The sequence below is a fragment of the Nannobrachium achirus genome (genome assembly GCF_963921795.1).
Source record: "Nannobrachium achirus genome assembly, chromosome: 5".
Lineage (NCBI taxonomy): Eukaryota > Metazoa > Chordata > Actinopteri > Myctophiformes > Myctophidae > Nannobrachium > Nannobrachium achirus.
In genome coordinates, this window is record NC_137814.1 from 35,679,165 (window position 1) to 35,697,931 (window position 18,767).

General features: G+C 42.5%; 1 protein-coding gene across 2 annotated transcripts in view; it reads right to left on the reverse strand.

Moving 5' to 3' along the window:
- The window catches only part of LOC308286249 (adhesion G protein-coupled receptor L2-like), a 106,777-nt gene that overhangs the window by 79,268 nt on the left and 8,742 nt on the right, over window positions 1-18,767 (reverse strand). For both annotated transcript variants that reach the window (XM_080727225.1, XM_080727224.1), the window contains exon 2: window positions 8,637-8,850. In XM_080727225.1, coding sequence (XP_080583351.1) covers window positions 8,637-8,712 — 76 coding nt within the window. In that variant the 5' untranslated portion in view covers window positions 8,713-8,850. The remainder of the gene's footprint in view (window positions 1-8,636; window positions 8,851-18,767) is intronic.

The window sequence follows — 18,767 nt, forward strand, 5'->3', positions numbered from 1 at the left end:
ATTTGACACCTTGTAAAGTGTGTTGGGAAAAACATGCCTTTTACAACAGATACTATAGCTGTCACAAAGGCTAAACATTTAAAAGCAAAAAGCATTCATCTTAGGAGATGTAAAAACTCATGGTGCTCATGGGAGCACCATGCCACGTTGACAGAATCAGTTCACTGCTCTTCAATGTCTAGCATATTGTCTTCTTGTGTGCCTCCTTCCTCCGGCAGAGTTGACGAAATGCGCAGAAGAGAAAATCTCCCCAGAGTCTGGCAAGGGCGTATTTCCACAGGTTTGATCTACCCTGAGTGATTGTGCTACTTAACTCCCCTTAAAGCCCATCCCTAACCCCTGCACTTAAACCCCAGCTGGGGTTTTGCTCAAGAAAAAGGTCTCAGTAAAAGTCAGGTGCTTCCCTGAGGGTGGGGGATGGAGGGACGGACGGACGGACGGGCAGAGGGAGGGAGGGGGAGAGGTAGAGCGGTCTCCATCACATGCCTGCGTCTCTACTGTGCTTGCTTGCTGGGGCAGAGCCCACCCCGCACCCCATGCCCCTCATTTCCCCTACACGGAGTCTAGCCCGGGAGGCTCTGTCAGTGCGACACATCGACAGGGTGTCAGCAGTTCGCTGCAACTGGAACACGAATCACATGAATAATGAGTCTGAGACTACAAGGATGGCTAGGAACTGAGATCAGTGCCTCCAGACACCAGTGAAAGGGAAGAAAAGTGATAACCCCAACACGAGCAGACAAAGGATTCTAAACATCTGTACATGTACATCATGCTGTCCTTTCACATAATACTGTAGTTATCTATAAAGACAATACGAGCATGTTGTGGAAGAGGCATGCATTCCATTTGGAGTCTCTCAGGCGATTGCCCAGGAGGTGAGTGAAAAGCAGAATAGCGACACATTCCAAGGGAATAGCCCTCCTTGCTGCTATCGCTGAGGCAATGACAACTTTGATTGACTTGAGAGCGATGACCTTGCCCCCCTCAGTCCCCCCCCCAGTCCCCCTTCACCACCTTTCAATACAAGCAACAAACGGACCCACTGATAAGAGACCCGCGGATGGGGAGACCTCGACGACAGACCACTTCCTGTGCCCGTCTTCGATGAAGCCATTGTGCTCTGCACACTCAACGGGGGAATATGCTACAAGAGCAGGTCAATACTGATAACATATGGCAAACAAAAACGCTCTTTGTGCCTAACTGTTTCTCTGACTCTTCACCCGGCTGCACACTTCACTTATTCAATTTCCTTCACAGCAGGAGAGGGCTTCCTTATCTTGGACTGTTTGTACCTGGAAATCGACTGGGGGGTTTTGTTTGCAGGTGACCCACCCTGAGGTGACATTTAATTCCTGGCGGGACTAGGAAAGAAATAAAAATACAAAAGCATGTGGTCATGCTCTATGGCATAGACTCTCCGCCCGAGGGGATTACTAATACAGTGAATTCATTGTGTCCATCAAATATCAATATCGGCTACTTGATACAACACAAATATGACCCAATATGACACAAACAAAGTACACAGATGTCAGCACACGTCGTCTGTCTCATATGCAACAAACACGCACGCACGCACGCACGCACGCACGCACGCACGCGACGCGACGCACGCACGCACGCACGCACACACACACACACACACACACACACACACACACACACACACACACACACACACACACACACACACACACACACACACACACACACACACACACACACACACACACACACACACACACACACACACAGGGATGGAGCCCTTTGCTTTGAAAAAGCTAAAATATGAATCCGGCTTTAAGATTATTAATGTTTTATATTATTATTGTAATAGTATGTATACAGTAGGCTATATGCATATATTAAAAACATATGAATGTGTTATGACATACACTTGTGTGTGTGTACATCTGTTACAATAACCCGTTAAAACACGGAAAGCATCGGTGTCATTTTAGATTTTAGTGTTGAATCTTCAAAATTAGCAGATATAGGCCTATGTACATCTGTCATTTTTGAACATGTTTAAAAATTGTTGAATAATTTTGATTTTCTTTTTTTTTATATACAAATATTCTCTTCTGGGGCTCCCTGGCATAAAACATTGTCAAATAGGGGTCTGCGGCCAAATGTATATAAACATGGGTGTCCTTGGCACGAAGAGGTTGGAGAACTACTGATTTAGAAGGCGTTTTGTACCCATCTGCTCCTGACCTCCAGCTTCTCTTCTCCCGCCTACTCAAAACACACACACACACACACACACATACACACACACACACACACACACACACACACACACACACACACACACACACACACACACGTGAACACACACACACACACACACGTGAACACACACACACACACACACACACACACACACACACACACACACACACACACACACACACACACACACACACACACACACACACACACACACACACACACACACACACACACACACACACACACTAAAAAACCTCCTAACTCCATTGAGCTGTATTTGGGTAAAGTGACGATAATACTTTTTTTTTTTCTTTTCTTTTTTTCTGAAAGTTAATATTTTGGACATACAGTATCTGGTGAACAGAGAGATATATTTATAGCTCAGCCGATATCGGCCTATTACCAATATGTCAACATCTGTTACATTTTAGGCTGATTTTCACATTTCTTTCCCAGATTCTTGTATAAATATCAGCAATATATCAGATATCAGAATTGACTTTATCTTGGATATATATCGGATATCGGATCGGTGCTAAAAATCTCATATCGGTCAGGCCCTAATAAATGGAATGGGGAGGGGTGGTCCTAAAGGATTGTTACAGATATGCTAGTGGCCCAGACTGTTTATATACTTTTACTCAAAGGATATGTCTCTGAAACCAGACTCCCTAAAAGAGTGGTTCTCAAAGTGGATTTCAGGGACTCTCTAGGCTCCTTTATGGGGGTCTAAATTGAACTGTAACTTTGACGGTTGTACAAATGGACCCATTTGGTTCCATTTGTACACCGTCAAAGTTAAGGGGAGACATTCAAAGTTTGAGAACCACTGCCCTAAAACATTCTAGTAATGCGTAAAATGTTTGTCATGATGAAGGACCAAAGAGCTGATGATGGTGCGTTTAAGATATTGCTACGGGTCTCCGATCTACTTTGATTGTCTTGTCACAGTGTTCCTTTGGTCAGACGTGCTGCTTTGTTGTTGTTTGTTGTTTAGCTGTTTTCTCCTGTGCTTTTTGTTCTTTTTAGATTAATTCTGATATCTCTCCAGGGTATTTAAATGTCGGAATGTGGAAAATGCACCGCACACAAATCCAACAGGTCCCTGTTGCCTTCGCAACATGTAATACCATTTTGTTTGTTGCATACGTGCTGTATAGTAGTTTCAAATGTTTTTTATTTGAGCAAATTACATTAAGTCAAGATAAATGCAACAATGCATGCTCTTTTTTTTTCGATACGTGCTGTATAGTATACTATTTACAAACACAACAACCCTCCTGTTTCCATTCAAATGAAGTTGATTACTCTGTCATGGCAGCTGAAACCCCCTGTGAAGAAGTGACTTGTGTACGAGTGAATGCAATTGTGTACGAGTTAGGGCATTCACAAATAGTGATTATTCGACCTCAAAGTATTCGAATAGTCGAATATTCGACAGGACTGGCCAAACTGTCAAATATTAAGTAAGCAAGAGGCGAACATTGTGAAAATAGCCGATCTACATGCTCACAACGCCTCGCGTTGCGAGGCGGTGTGAGCATGTAGATCTGCTATTTTCACAATATTTATCTGTGGAGCCGAGTCACATTAAATGTAATAGCTACAATTCCAAGTGCTTGTCAGGGTGGGGGTCCCCAGTTCAAATATGTTTATTTTGGGGGTCACGGCCTAAAAAAGTTTGAGAACCATCGACAACTAATTCTTATGACTTCCTATCTAGCCAAGCTTTATAAACTATATATTTTTTAAAGAGAGAAAAAAAAGCGAATACTCGACTTCGAATAGTGAGTTTGATATTCTGATATTCGAATATTTCCCTAGTACGAGTGAATGCAGAGAGTAAGGCTGATATGCAAGGTAGCAAATCTACAAGATCTGCAGATCTGGCCATTCGACACCCGCTCGCAACTGTGTATAACTCAGGCTTTAGATTCTGAGAGGGAAGTACTTTGGGGTTCTACGCTGGGCTCATCTATTATTTGAATTAGGCTGCATGGAGGGGGGAAAGAGTACAAGGCACATTTCAGAATGGAAAAACTGAGGTAGGCATCTGGTCCAATGTTTATACAACTTGTAACCATACGGGGTGTGAATTGAGCTGCCTTGTGATGCTGCCAGCAGGCTAGATTTAAGGCATGCTTAACAAATGAAATCAAACTGTCAGAAACTGTAGCTCCCACCCCATTAGATTAAGTGTCTGTACATCATCTGGCCATATAACGGGGAGTTTTACAATCACATCTACATATACAATAAAGCAGCCCCCATTCCCTGAAGCAGCCTCTCTTAAATTCTTGCATGGGAACATTTTAGCTGCTTTTTTTGTTGAGGACTCAGGAAATCAGTGTTGCTCTAAATCTAAGATGACCCTATCAAGGGTGATATTGTATTTCCCTCCCTCTGAGAGAAATACTGATCCCTGCTATTCATGTGATGCTGGATCATTTCAATTTCATATTGTCTTATAATTCAAAGTTGTTGTTTCTTTGGCTGCTTTTTTTTCTTTTTTGGTTGGTTATGAAACAGCATAATGCTATGTAATTTAAAAACATTAACGTATTGGCATTGACTTTAAAATGAAAAAGCCACATATTGCAGATATTACTGTCAGAATAGTTCAATAGAAACGTGGCCCTCATTCATGACCAGCATACAGCCCAGTCAATCACACACCTAGTGAGTGATAAGGTGCCAACCAACGAAAACCAGCATAAAAACTGAAGTATATCCGCACACTTGCAGCTCCGATGCACTAATTTATTGTGACATTAAACTAGGGCATTCACGAATAGTGATTTTTAGTATTCGAATTATTCGACCTCAAAGTATTCGAATAGTCGAATATTCGACAGGACTGGCCAAACTGTCAAATATTAAGTAAGCAAGAGGCGAACATTGTGAAAATAGCCGATCTACATGCTCACAACGGCTCGCGTTGCGAGGCGTTGTGAGCATGTACCGTAGATCTGCTATTTTCACAATATTTATCTGCGGAACCGAGTCACATTAATGTAATACCTACAATTCCAAGTGCTTGTCAGGGTCCCAGTCCAAATACCGGTATGTTTATTTTGGGGGTCACAGCCTAAAAGGTTTCAAGAATCCCTGGCATAAAGCATTTACAAATTCATTCACCAGGGGCATATACAACTAATTTTTATGACTATAAACGATATACACTGTATATATTTTTTAAAGAGAAAACAATAAAATAAAATAAAAAAGCGAATATTCGACTTCTGTGAACAACGTCGAATAGTGACTTTGATATTCGAATATTCGAATGTTTGGTGAATGCCCTACATTAAACAAACCCAACAACATTTCAGCAGATAAACTGCCTTCATCAGGGTTGATCTACCTGGACAAAGGTTTGTACTGAAGCTGTAGTACACCATCCAGACATTATAATAACCCGTCTTGTTCCATGGAAGACTTCCACTGGGGCAGCAAGTCCATGCAAGACTGATAAATTAGATACCCCCCCCCCCCAACCATGCTGGTTCCCAGCACACAGTGTGACCAGTCATCTGTGAATCTCCCATGGCTCAGCTGATAATTCATGATAGCCCTGCCATAGAGTCGCAGCATTCAATATGAATTATAAAACACCAAGCCAAGCATATCAATGGATGACAGACTGGATGTCTATGGCCCAGGGCCAGAGTGGAGTTAGAGCGCCATGGCTTCCCCATTCATTCAACAGCAGGACTGGAAATACCAGTGGGGCACATGGGAGGCTCTCCCATCAGTACATTGTGTGGCACTGCTTGAGACAAATGTGGTGCTCCAACATTATTATTGACCTTTACAACCTTCTTGGTAGGAACACAAGCGTGCTGCTGTGCCTGACTCATCCTTAGTTGCGTGCCAAAAATAGCTGATCTACAAGCTCAAAATGCGTCGCACAGCGACGTGTTGTAAGCTTGGACATCGGCTATTTCAGGTGTGCATTTCAGGTGTGCAACACGTAAGTAAATCAGGCTTTATGCCCACCGATGGAACGTTTCACATTCATGTGAATTTCCCTGATGAGAGCAATGTTCTATTGCAGAGCAATACATATATCTACAGTAGGCTACTTGCAAAGGACTGTCGGACATACAACATTTAAACAAAAAAAAATGAGAAAAGAATGGAGAAGCTACAATTACAGAAGGCTATGTTTGATCATAAATCATCTGCTGTTGACAATAGAAAAAGTCCAACATTAATGTCTCTCCTTGCTGGAATAACCCTAAGAATTAAGCAAACACAGTTTTTGATCTTATCCCAATGGGTGTCTCTGCAGAGATTACATAGTATATATCAAAAACAATCCATTTAATCTTTTACATTTCCCGTCTGCTCAATCTTTTAACATTTCACCAACGCGCCCTGTTCTACCCATGGTATTTACACACAAGAGCCAACAGAAGAAGAAAGAAAAAAACGTTGACACTTTAACCACAAGACATAATCCCTCTAAATCTAGGCTTCTTTGCTTTAAAGATCATGATTACAGCTTTTATTCAGTCTCTGCAGGTGTGAGCCTGTGCTCTCGCCCCACCTTCCGTGGCTGCTCTCACTGAATCTGGTCAGCCTGTTTATATCTGTAGGATGGGCGGTCTAAAGCCATCCCTGACAAACACGATACCTCCATGACCTAGTTTACTCCTTGAGGAGTGTCAGTTTATAGATCGGTTATATAAATGTAGAGTAATTTTAGCACAAACTGAAAGAATAGGGAATCCATGTAAGAGTAGACTAGATAGAGAGAATTTACAGCATATACGTTTCACATGTAGTGCAGAGAATGCACAACACAATTAGTTCACCATCTCTCAGTCTGCACTACAAGAAAATGGAGGACAATCAAGCCAATGTCATTTTAAAAGGTTTGAAGACAAGGTATTATTTTGAACATTATTCCTTTTTTGAACATTATTCCTATTTTTAACATATTTGCTGCATATTCTTGGCTAGTAATGACAATAACGTAATTGTGAGCAAACTGATCAAAAACGACGTAGTAACGAATCCATGCATCCATGCAGTACAATGTACAAGTACGAGGGCAACCATTAACAGAGGTGACAAAATTATTTTCTTCTCAAGTGTGTCATTGAAAATGACCACTTGAGGAGACGGCGATTATTGAGTCAAGTGTTCCATGGGGGACTGCTTCCGTTCCCAAGGCCGGGAATACAGGCTCTCGGGGCCCGATAGACGGGAGATGAGTGACATGTGGATGGAATCAGATGTTGTTTTCAGAGGGACCCACATACATTCCTTTATTGATGGATGGGCAAATATGCATTCATAGGCCTGAGAGCCCTTACATCAAGTGAAACCTAAAACCTTGACTTTCTGCATACCAAAGCAGTATCCCCCCTTAAAGAAATTCACCGGGACCGTTCAGCTCAGGCAGTTTCTAAGCCCAACCAAATCAGAGGCCTATTCTTCAAATGCCTCAGACATTTTCTTTCCGAGTCAGACTCTCTGAGTTTTCCCATATCAACTACAAATGCTAATCTACAAAGAAAGTATATATCTGTCGGGATATGCTGCTCTGTGGCAATTTCTCTTTGTTAATAACCCACATACCACAGCCAGAATAAATAAAACGGAGAGAAAAATGTAATAGAAAACAAAATAGAACCCCTTAAAACAATACAGGTTGATATCTATCTCTAATCAGTGCTTGGCACACAACCATGTGATTTTTGTTCCCTGGTACAATGAAACTGTAAAAGAGGATAAATGTAATGATTGTCATTAAGCAGGCATACCAGCATCAGTGGTTTTGATGAGCATGTAGCAGACGGCAGTGTTTTGACAATACTTGTAATTACAGCTGAACATACTAATCAAAAGTGAGGAGAGCAAATACAAGGGGAGCCTTGGGATGTCATTGCATAGAATTAAAAACACTGGCAAATTCCAGTTCCATTCTTCGAGCTCCTCAATTTGGTGACAAGCCAATTTCTTGATAGAACCAGGTGCAAAGACTACACATGATGGATGATCTGATGTAAGTGCATAATACAAAAGCAAAACAACAGCCTCTGTGTAAAGATAAATGATTTGGGAAATGTGAAACGCTGGGGCCAAAAATTAAGAAAGCCTCAAGGTGTGGAAGTGGGGTGATAAAAGTGTGCATCTGTCGCCTAGAACATTTAAGTGCACAACTGCACAAACACCCCACTGTTTGAAACTCCAAGGACAAATATTCTGCAGGGGAATTCAGCAACCTTGCTACACTTCATTTCCTTTGTGTGGCCACAACAATGCGTGCAAATACATTCAATGCATTCATGGGTTGAATAAATGTTTGCAGCTCTTTAGCGCAAGACTGAGTAGAATGGCATCAACAACACTGCTTTCTGTCATGCAAGTCCATGGTAACTTACCTTCTGAACAATAAATGTGAAAGAGAAGGAGCAATAAGCAGGGGAACATTGGGCTCCTCCACAATGCGGAGGCCATTGTGTGCAGAACGGAAACGTTTCCAGGCGCCCGCCGGCTAATAGCAGTGGTTCAATGTTTTGCAGGGAGAAAGCAGAAAGTTGGAGAGATGTCAACGGTCGGTGGTTCTTGGAGACGCATCACCAATCATCTTCTCATCTGAAAGAACAAGGAGAGACAGCATAAGACTGTGGGAGAAAATGGGTACTGTGGGACATTATCATCATCATCATCGTCATCAACATCAGTGCCTTGGCTATGTCATCAGTTGTGCCGCTATTAATCTGACATCTGCACATATGTACAGTACATAACCATAAAATCTAACATATGGGAGAAATCACATGAAATGCATGTCAAATGCATGGAGGTGAAGTCACGCACTGCAGAGACAATGAAACGGAGACAAACGGCACGAAGACAAAATGTCGGCCATAACTGTTGCCTATTTTAGCGAGCACACAAATGAATTTCACAAAGCACAGGGAGCTTCACGACAGCGCAGCGGCACAACTCTCCCTGGTGTCTCTGCTTCACGCCTTGCTGAGAACACTCCAACGTGAGAGCAGAGTTGGATTGCATGCCAATGCCTAGGGCTCTGTGCGCGTTCAGCACACCTCCCCACCTTGCAGTGGACACAGTTTACCCTGAATGCCTCATTCTCCCTTTCTTCCCCAGTTACTGCCACATGTCCACAGGAAAGGAAAATAAAAAGAGCTTGTCGCTCAGGAAACGCGTTCACACACAGCACGCCATTAGAGACACAACTTCTTTGTGTCTCTTTCCTTATCGAGGGACGGCAAAAAACGCTTCTTTGTCTGCCAAGACTGCAAAAGGTTAGCGTCTGAGACATAACACGACAGACGGATAAGCTGCTTAGCCAAGTCAAATACTGAGGAGGGATGATATGTCATGTCATGTGAAATGCCACACACACACACACACACAAACACACACACACAAACACAGACATGTGCGCACGCACACGCACAGGCACACGCACGCACGCACGCACGCACGCACGCACGCACGCACACACGCACACACACACACACACACACACACACACACACACACACACACACACACACACACACCCACACACACACTGTCCATGTGCATTGTGCACAAACAGACTCACTTTTAGTATATTCCCCTGTGTTTAGCATCCAGCATCCTCCGCTGTGTCCTCCGTGCACACACATTAATCAACATAGGATTGCTCACTTAGAAGCAGCGACTGTGCAGTGGAGAGGATGATTCCCACTTCTGTCTGCGCTCCTCCAGAGCCACCCGTCAACTACCCTGATTATTTTATAATGAACCCAAATTTGAGCAGCAGAGCACTCGGCTCTGATCGCTCTCCGGGCCCCTCTAATGCGCTGTGATATTTTTGGCAACACGAAAACCCACAAAAGATGGGAAGTGTCCTTATTTGCATACAGTCATAATTTAAGTTCACTATTAGAGTTTCATTGGTTAAGATGGCCTTTGCCTGGCAGGGGATTACCGGCAAGCTAGACCATACACAGTCTGGAGACATTTATTTTGATTCGAGGTCACCCTCGCTGAACATTATGCTGTGCAGCCTACGTCAACAATGCATACTATTAATATATAGCCAGTTAAACCTTGTTCATATATAGCCAGTTAGACCTGGGCATGTTTAGATTAAGTTGTTTGTCCTCCAGTTTGTCCTGCTTATCACTATAGCGCACCATCAGATCTGATTAGGATCTTATTCCCATGCATGCAAAGCATGGGTAGTGTGGCTGCTGCAGTTAATAATGCCACATCTTCCAACAAGGCCGTCACCAACCTCATATTGGGCCAGAGACCAGGAATGTTTTCCATTGAAATCTCCAGAGGCACACGTGACTTTGCCCTCCCTTAGCGCTCAGTCGTTTATCATCCACAAATATGAGTGCTGGGGCCATGGGGAAAGCAGAACGGTGGTTGACACGAGACGACTGAAAATTGTTGCCGGGACATCCCCCCTGCTCCTCTGGCCTGCTGGGCCTACAGAGCCATTCGGCCTCACCAAACACCAGGGGGCGAGAGCCTGCCGGGGTCCTGGCTGGGGGTCCCGCCTGCCTCGGGGCACTTTCTTCCTGATTAGACCCACCCGCGCCGTTACTCCCGCTGAGTAACATGTCTGCTTTCTCCCTTAAGCTGCTGGAGGAACCAGCGGTGCTCATCCCCCTAAACACCGTTTTGTTTGGTGGGATCTCTGGACTGAATTTGGGCAGACTTGAGATAAAAGGATTAGCCGATTAACGTTGAGACGCTTCTCACAAGTGCTGACAGACGTATCATATTTTTACATCAGGGTTGGGTTGGGGGGGGTGTGTGGTGGCTGGGGAGGTGGGGGGTGGTGTTCTCAAGCAGAAAATTATTTAAAGAGGTAAGTGAGGCGTAGTTAACCCCTTAGAGATTGTACCTAGAAATTATCTACAGCAGGCCCCCTCCAGCATGGGAATTACTTACAACACGGTTACTTGTTACTTGGGCAATACATGTTCACATCATGTCCCTCCATGGTAAATGGGACAAAAGCATGTAGAGTTATGACTAAGAATCAACACCCACACTAAATCTAATGAGGTCAAACATATAATACACCAGAGGACCATATAGTGACCTGAAAGAGATTTACTTACTAACATAAGGGAAGATACTTGTAGTTTCCTTCAAGTTAGTAAGTAAACATGTCAGGGCAGAGCTTTCAAATTCTATTAACAGTATATCATCCTAGACACAAAACAATGTACCGTGGACATGAATAATGACGTACAAACATTCCCAACATCTGTTTTTCTTTCTCCCCCCGCCCATAGACAGAAGTAAAGCCGAGGAGACAAATCTATCATCAGTTCGGATAGAGAAGAAAAACAGTGCACACCAATTTTTTTTTTCTTCACATCAGAATGATAGAGAAAATAAGCAAGCGTTTAAAAGGGAAGGCGAGCAATTAAAACGTAATTAGAATAGATGGATAGAAGGAGACAGCCCACATGTCTTAGCAAGAAATAAGGCTGTGTGGGCAACTGCCGGCTGAAGGATTGCAAGCCTCCTTTAACAAAGCTTGTGCCTGCCTCACTCAAGATGGAGGGGCGTCCAGTGAAAGAGCGAGTGAGAGTGGGAGGGAGTCCAGGGTTTCCAAGACAGGAGGAACTGAATGGATGGGAGAAGGGAGAGGAAAAGAAGAGAAGAATGGGAGGTTGGAGAAAGAAAGGGGCGGTGGGGGTCACAGAGGAGGATTGACAGCCTGTGAGTATGGCTTGACCTGCCGAGTTCGCCTCCAAGTTCTCCCCGTAGGCTTAGAGAAGGGCAAAATAAAGCCCCAGGAATGTTAATTTATTTTCAATTGTCAATGCAGGGAAGGGGCGAAATAAAGCATGCATACATACATATCAAGTAAGACTGGAACAAAACTAAAGCACAAGTCCAAGTGTAAGCTCAAACCGACAAATGAAATAGAGATGTGTGCATCTGTGGAGCTGAACCTTGCCAACACAATGGTTTGTCTTCCACTCTGTGAATAACTACTAATTTGGAGAGCTTTCTAACAACCCCCATGCCCTACATACATTCAGCACCCCCTCCCTAAGAAAAAGAAGAAGAGAAAAAAATATATAACAACAACATGAGGAGGAGAAGGGGAATTTCAAACACACGAAGGTGGTTGGATAGTGGGGCTGGATTGGGGTTCTGGGGCTGAGAACGGAGTCCAACGTGGCCTCCAGACTCCTTTCGTCCTCAAGTGTACCCTGGTGTTCCCAAGGAACCCTCTTGTCACGACAGTCCTGCATGTCAGGGCTGGACTTTCAACACCACCGGAGACATGATGATGTCACTTCCTTGGCTCCGCCAGTGATGTCAGAGCCCTTGTCATCAACTAGAAGTGACAGCAATGGTGCCCTTTCAACCCTATGGTCATCAGGAGGGTAGGGGGTTGTCTTAGCTCATCACAGAGAAGATAAGCTATTTGTGGATAGGGCAGGAATGAATGAAAATGTAGCTAACCACACAGAAATGTCCACTGTTCATATAACATGTAATGGTTTTGTTCTTTGGAGGAGGTGGTAAAGCAAGAGTTGAAAGGCATTACAGTCAACACCTTTCCATTCCGTGACTGATTATTGTAAATTTTCAGATTAAGTGACTGAAAAGTATTTCCCCAGAGTTATGTTTAGCCTATGTGTTGCTATTTTCCTTCATTTTAACCACTCAAACGCTATATGGTTCACTGGAGTCCCCCCAGGGCTCTATATTAGGCCCCCTCCTGTTTTCACTGTTTACAATAAAAGTCTTCATCCGTTACAAGCTAACAACATTTGTGAGCTTGTAGAACTGCAATTTTTTTGCGTTCGCCCCAGTATGCTAGGGTTCAAGTGGTTAAAACATATTGTCAGACCAGTGCGTCTAAACACACAAGTCCTTTTATGCTATGTGCTCTAGTGCCTTTGAGAAAATGTCACCACATGCACGGTTAAGCATGGTAAATAAATAACAGATGTCTCCAGTTTTTTAAGGATAAATATCAGTGACTTAAATTGTTAATGGCGTGATGCACCATGTGTGCATGGATGGTTCTGAGTGGATCGGAAACCTCTCAGTGAAAAGTCAAAGAACCCTTAAAAGGTGCAAAGTGTTACTGTTTTATATACAGTGTACAACAGTTGGTGTGTTGCAAGGCTCTTTGCCAAATGATAGAGGCTGTAGATAACATAGAGTGCCAATGGGCAGATGGACACAGTGAAATGGAGAAGGGTGGGCAAGAAGCATAGAAGAGTAAATAGAACAAAGGACGCTCAGACCTAACAACCAGGTTTAGTGTATCGCAAAACAATGAGAGGTTGAGGTGTAGTCATGAAAAGAGCTGCATGAAGAGGTGGACAAGTAGTTAGAATAGAAATAGATGTAAATGGCTCCTGCCTTATACAAACCAGCAAGTGATGAAGTGAACTCTCTAACTAAAGGTGACCATACACTCGTACAATACTGGCTGGTCCTAGACAGTTTCCACGTAGCTTTAGGGATAGGGATGGGACGCTTAAACAGTTTACACGGACAATAGACCAAATATTACAAATTATTAAAAATAACTGAAAATCTGAATAATTTAATCCATTTAGGCCTAGAATTATTGAATGCTTTAACCAGTGAAAAATAGCAGATATACAAGCTCACAGCGCGGCACCGAGTGCCGCGCTGCGAGCTTGTAGATCTGCTATTTTTTTTAAAGTCGTAAAAATGTGTGCAAATCTTTGAATATTATGTATTTTCAAAGCTCAAATTTTGCTTCTGGTGGGTCCCTGGAACTAAATATGCTGAATGGGGGTCCTTGGCCAAATACATATCATTTTGGGGGTCCTTCACATGAAAAGGTTTGAGAACCACTGACATACGGTAGTAGTCTCTCAAGAACAGACTGAGCTCCAGTTAAGTGAAAAGGACCTTTTCTTTGACGATGGCTGGCCAGATTGCTGACATAGAAACATAGGTTTTTCAAAAAACCTTAGAAGGATTCAAAAGACACTTATAGAATCGGGTCAAAAATTAAAAATTTCACGATTTTTCAAAAATAGCAGATATACAAGCTCACAGCGCGGCAGTTAAAGCATAAAATAATGATACACAATATAGTGTAGAATGGGTTAAATATTATTATATATTGTAAATCATACAATACTAGCAGGGTTACATGCTTGTTCTGTTTTTCAAAGTGACCGTCGGCAGTTGTCAGACTGGATTCAACACATTAATAATTACTTCTACAAGCGTTTCATTCTAATGTGGGATGTGCACTGCTTTGAGTTGCGTCAGACGCTGCTAGCAGCGACAGCTGAACTGCTGTTACTCTATCCAGAGCTGTGATACAAATATTAACTTTACCCTGTTGGATTCATCCAACGTGCAGCAAAATAAGCAGCACATTAATAGGAAAACTAAGCAGATAGGTGGTCTGCATGCATGCATTTTCAGTGCAAGTGTATTACTATTTTAATGATAAATCAATCAGTTGATTGTGCCACGGCTTGGATCAATGGAACCAACATAGAACACATACCATTACGTTCTTATTTATTGGTATCACTACGATGATTATTACAATCTCAGTGTTTTGCCAACTATTTGGGTCTCACTGGTGTAAATATTACATCATGGTACATTTAATCGTGTTTAACCATGGAGCAGTCGACTTGCACACAACTACACTTTAAAAAAAAAAAAAAAAAAGCAATGCCCATCCCAACATAATAATGATAATAATACAAATAAATATAGGGTGCGTTCGGAAATGCGCACTCAACGCACTGGTGTGCCATGTTGTCGTTCGTTTATTCGCCACACTGAACGCACTTTACAACGTCACGCCCACTGCACTCACTACACTGAGCACACACCCGCTGCGCATTTCCGAACGCACCCATAGTTGTGAGCATCTTGGCTCGTTCAGTGTGACAGGGTCAAGGACGGCTGCATATGAGCCAATCCATGCGGTCGTAGGCTACAACGGAGTTCTGGCAGTGAATGTCTGGCTCTGTGGTGGAGGTGCTGTAAAGATAAACAACCCAAGACCATTATATGGTCTGTCACCAAATACATAACAAATACAGCTAAGTTCATTGTGTTGACAGAAGAAACTGATACTTTTATAAGATAAATTAAAATATAAGTGTGGGGAATCAATCACCATCTGCCAGTTTCATGAATAATGGCATGTAAATTTAGATATTATCAATATCATCTCTCCCTTTGGAGAAGTGCCAGCCCATTTTGTCATCTTCTGCAACGGCAAGACCAGATCCAAAGTTTTGTTTTCTCAGATAAAACTTAGACTCGGCATACTGTATGTATTGGCTGGCATAGTTTCATCGCATGGACGATCACAGTTTTATATTTTCACATAGTACAGTCATGGTAGTATAAGACGGCCACGATTGTGCAGTGTACAAGCAATTTAAGCACTATAATTTTGACCATCATCACTGTCATCATCAATACCTCTCTTGCTACCACGATCCATCAACATTAGCACTACCTACTTCGCTGCTAATTTTGGTACCCACCTTGACATTAGCACCAATAAAGATTTAATGTAAAGGCCACATAAAAGTCAAATTCATAATAGCATTCCTGCCGATGAATTCCTCACAGCTCTAATCTGTAAAGGTTACTTCGGCTTAGCGAGCCCAAATGTATTCTGCTAAATAAATACATTTGAATGGGGTGCACACCAAAATGTCAGCTTAATTTACCATTATAACTTGGCTACTTCTACACTAAGATGTTTTCACTGTAAAGCTGCGTTTACGTGACACTTTTCCTGGGCCGACGACGAGGTGGGGACGTTATACTGGGAAGTTATTTCAAGAAATAACCGAAAGGGGGTCAGTGGTAAGGACTTGACAAACCAATCGGGGAACGAAACGTCATGAATGATAAGGGTTCCTGAGCAGGAAGCAAACATGGCTGCTAACATGGCTGTTTTCAAACATGGTTGTTTTCTACAAGCTTGTAGATCAGCTATTTCCGAATAGCCTTAGTATAGAGTTAAAGTGGTTCAAATTAATGCTATGCTAACTCATTTTGCTGGGATACACCCTGGAACCCCCTCAAGGACCAACGTGGGTCCGTGGACCCCACTTTCAGAATCACTGGTGTGGATGTTAGCTCAAAGTGTAGTGCAGATGCACGTAGCTCTCTCCACTCTGAGCTCAGTAGCTGTCTGTCCTTAACACGTAAATGAATAGGCTGACCTCAGAGCAGTTGGTTAAGCAGGAGGGTCACCAGATACGGGAACAGAGCAGCTCTGCACTGACGAGCCCAGATTCTTCTTTCAGTCGCTCTCTCTCTATGGCTTTACTGAAAACCACACTCCTCCATGCCTTATACTATAACTCACACACACACACAAATCGTCACTGTCGGGCAGAACCCTCGTATCTCCAAGTTTCACATTTGTATGTTTTTTCGCAACGTAAAGCGCTGCTTCATCATACAAGGTTGTCGATAGTTTGCACTATTTTAAATATAGATTTTTTTAATTATAAATACAAAAAGAACGGTTTTGGACATACAAGGTTTCCATCCGACAGCGACGAAATACACACACACACACACACACACACACACACACACACACACACACACACACACACACACACACACACACACACGTTTGTATTACTATACTTAATGTGATGCGTTCAACATTTTAGGACTGCAATTTTATAAATGCAATTTTTTTTTTACCACAGTTTGCCATTTTTAACCCTAACCCTCAAGTCTGAGTTTAATTATGTGTCGGTGTCATGCGCAGCGTGTTGTGAGCCTGTAGACCAGCTATTTTGGGTGTGACAGCATTGCACAACTAAGTGTAAATCAAGTCTAACATTTCAATAACCATAAAATAACCATTTTCCTTTAGAGGGCCAGGAAAATGGTCCACTCCTCATAATGTCTATTTCTGAAATTCTACTATACGTGTGTGGACATTAACAATATAGTAATACAAGTACAAGCACACACACAAGCTCGCGCACGCGCGCGCACACACACACACACACAACTTGCTTGCGTTCTATCACAATTTATAAGGGAAATTGTGGTTGGCTTGGCAACCTCACACGCCTTTAAATTGACAAGCAGAGTAGGCAGCATGGTGCTTGAGATCATGTAAACACATTCTGAACACATTTCAAGGACAGGGACCGTTGCCTCCTGCAGATGTGATAGGAAGTTCAGGCCATCAAAATGTGTTGGTAAACAGCCAAATCCAGAGTATTAACTCCAGAGTGCAAATATAGACCCATACTGGTCAACCCCCCCCACCACCCAAGAGTTACCTGAACACACACATTTTGCTGTGTAGGAGGCAGCAAGCTTAAATGATAGGGCCCAAACCAGAGCAGCCAATTTGTATTTACAGTATGTCCAATAATTCAAGAAGCTGCATGTTAGCATCAGATTCCGTGAGAAATGTATGCCAATGCACAGTAAGCAGCCTATTGCACATACTTTTCAAACGAAGATGATCACACGCATACCAAGATCCTGAATTGGGGGATTTGAAGATTACATTTGTATTCTGTAAATTACATGAATTACATTACATACATAATATATATATATATATATATATATATATATATATATATATATATATATATATTTTTTTTTTTTTTTTTTCTTTCTTTTTTTTCTTTTTTTTACTTTTTACTGTGACCAGTCCAATTGACATTCAGCCCTGCACTCAGCCATGCTGAATATTCAGCCATCTTCGTAGGATTCATGATTGATACTTCCATAGTATTTTCTAGACTGACACAATGAAGTCTATCTAACGGAGTCTGTTAGTTGTGCCCCCTGTCACAATTAGATGTTGTTAGCCTGGGGTATATTACCAAAACTTTGTTCTGACAATAAACAATATAAGCCTATAGGTCTACCTAATTATTTTTGCTACAAGGCTAAATTTACATTATTATGAAAAGTCTGTCTTGATACCCTGATCCTTTCTGAAAACTATGCAATGCCTTTGCCGGGGCTGGCAGGATGTGAACTGTCTGACTTGCCCCTTTTGACTAGTCAAGCCCAAAAGGAATGACTCAATTTCAGCCAAAACCTAATCTGTTTAGCATTACCTATGCATACACAGCACATCTACTGTACAAAACAGTGCATGTGTTCTCTATTTGCCACGTATGATTTGAAAATTGCATGCTCTGTGCTTTCCTTTAATTGCCATGACTTTTTTTGTGTGGACAAAGAATCTCAGTACAAACACTCTTCGTCCCACGAATGAGGCAAATGGTAACTGCATGTGGTTAAATACACAAATGTCACAGTCGGGGAAAAAAGGCTAGACTGACTGAACACCTATGTCTGCACGCAGACAGGAGAGCGCACGCGCATGCAATCAAATCCACCCACGCAGGGCTCACACAATGCATGGCAAACACCATATGGAAAGGTAAACAAAAGAGGTTACTTATTCAGACAACCTGTAAATGGATCGGTTCAATAGCAACCTTGCAACTCACGAGTTGAATGGGGGAGGTATGTGT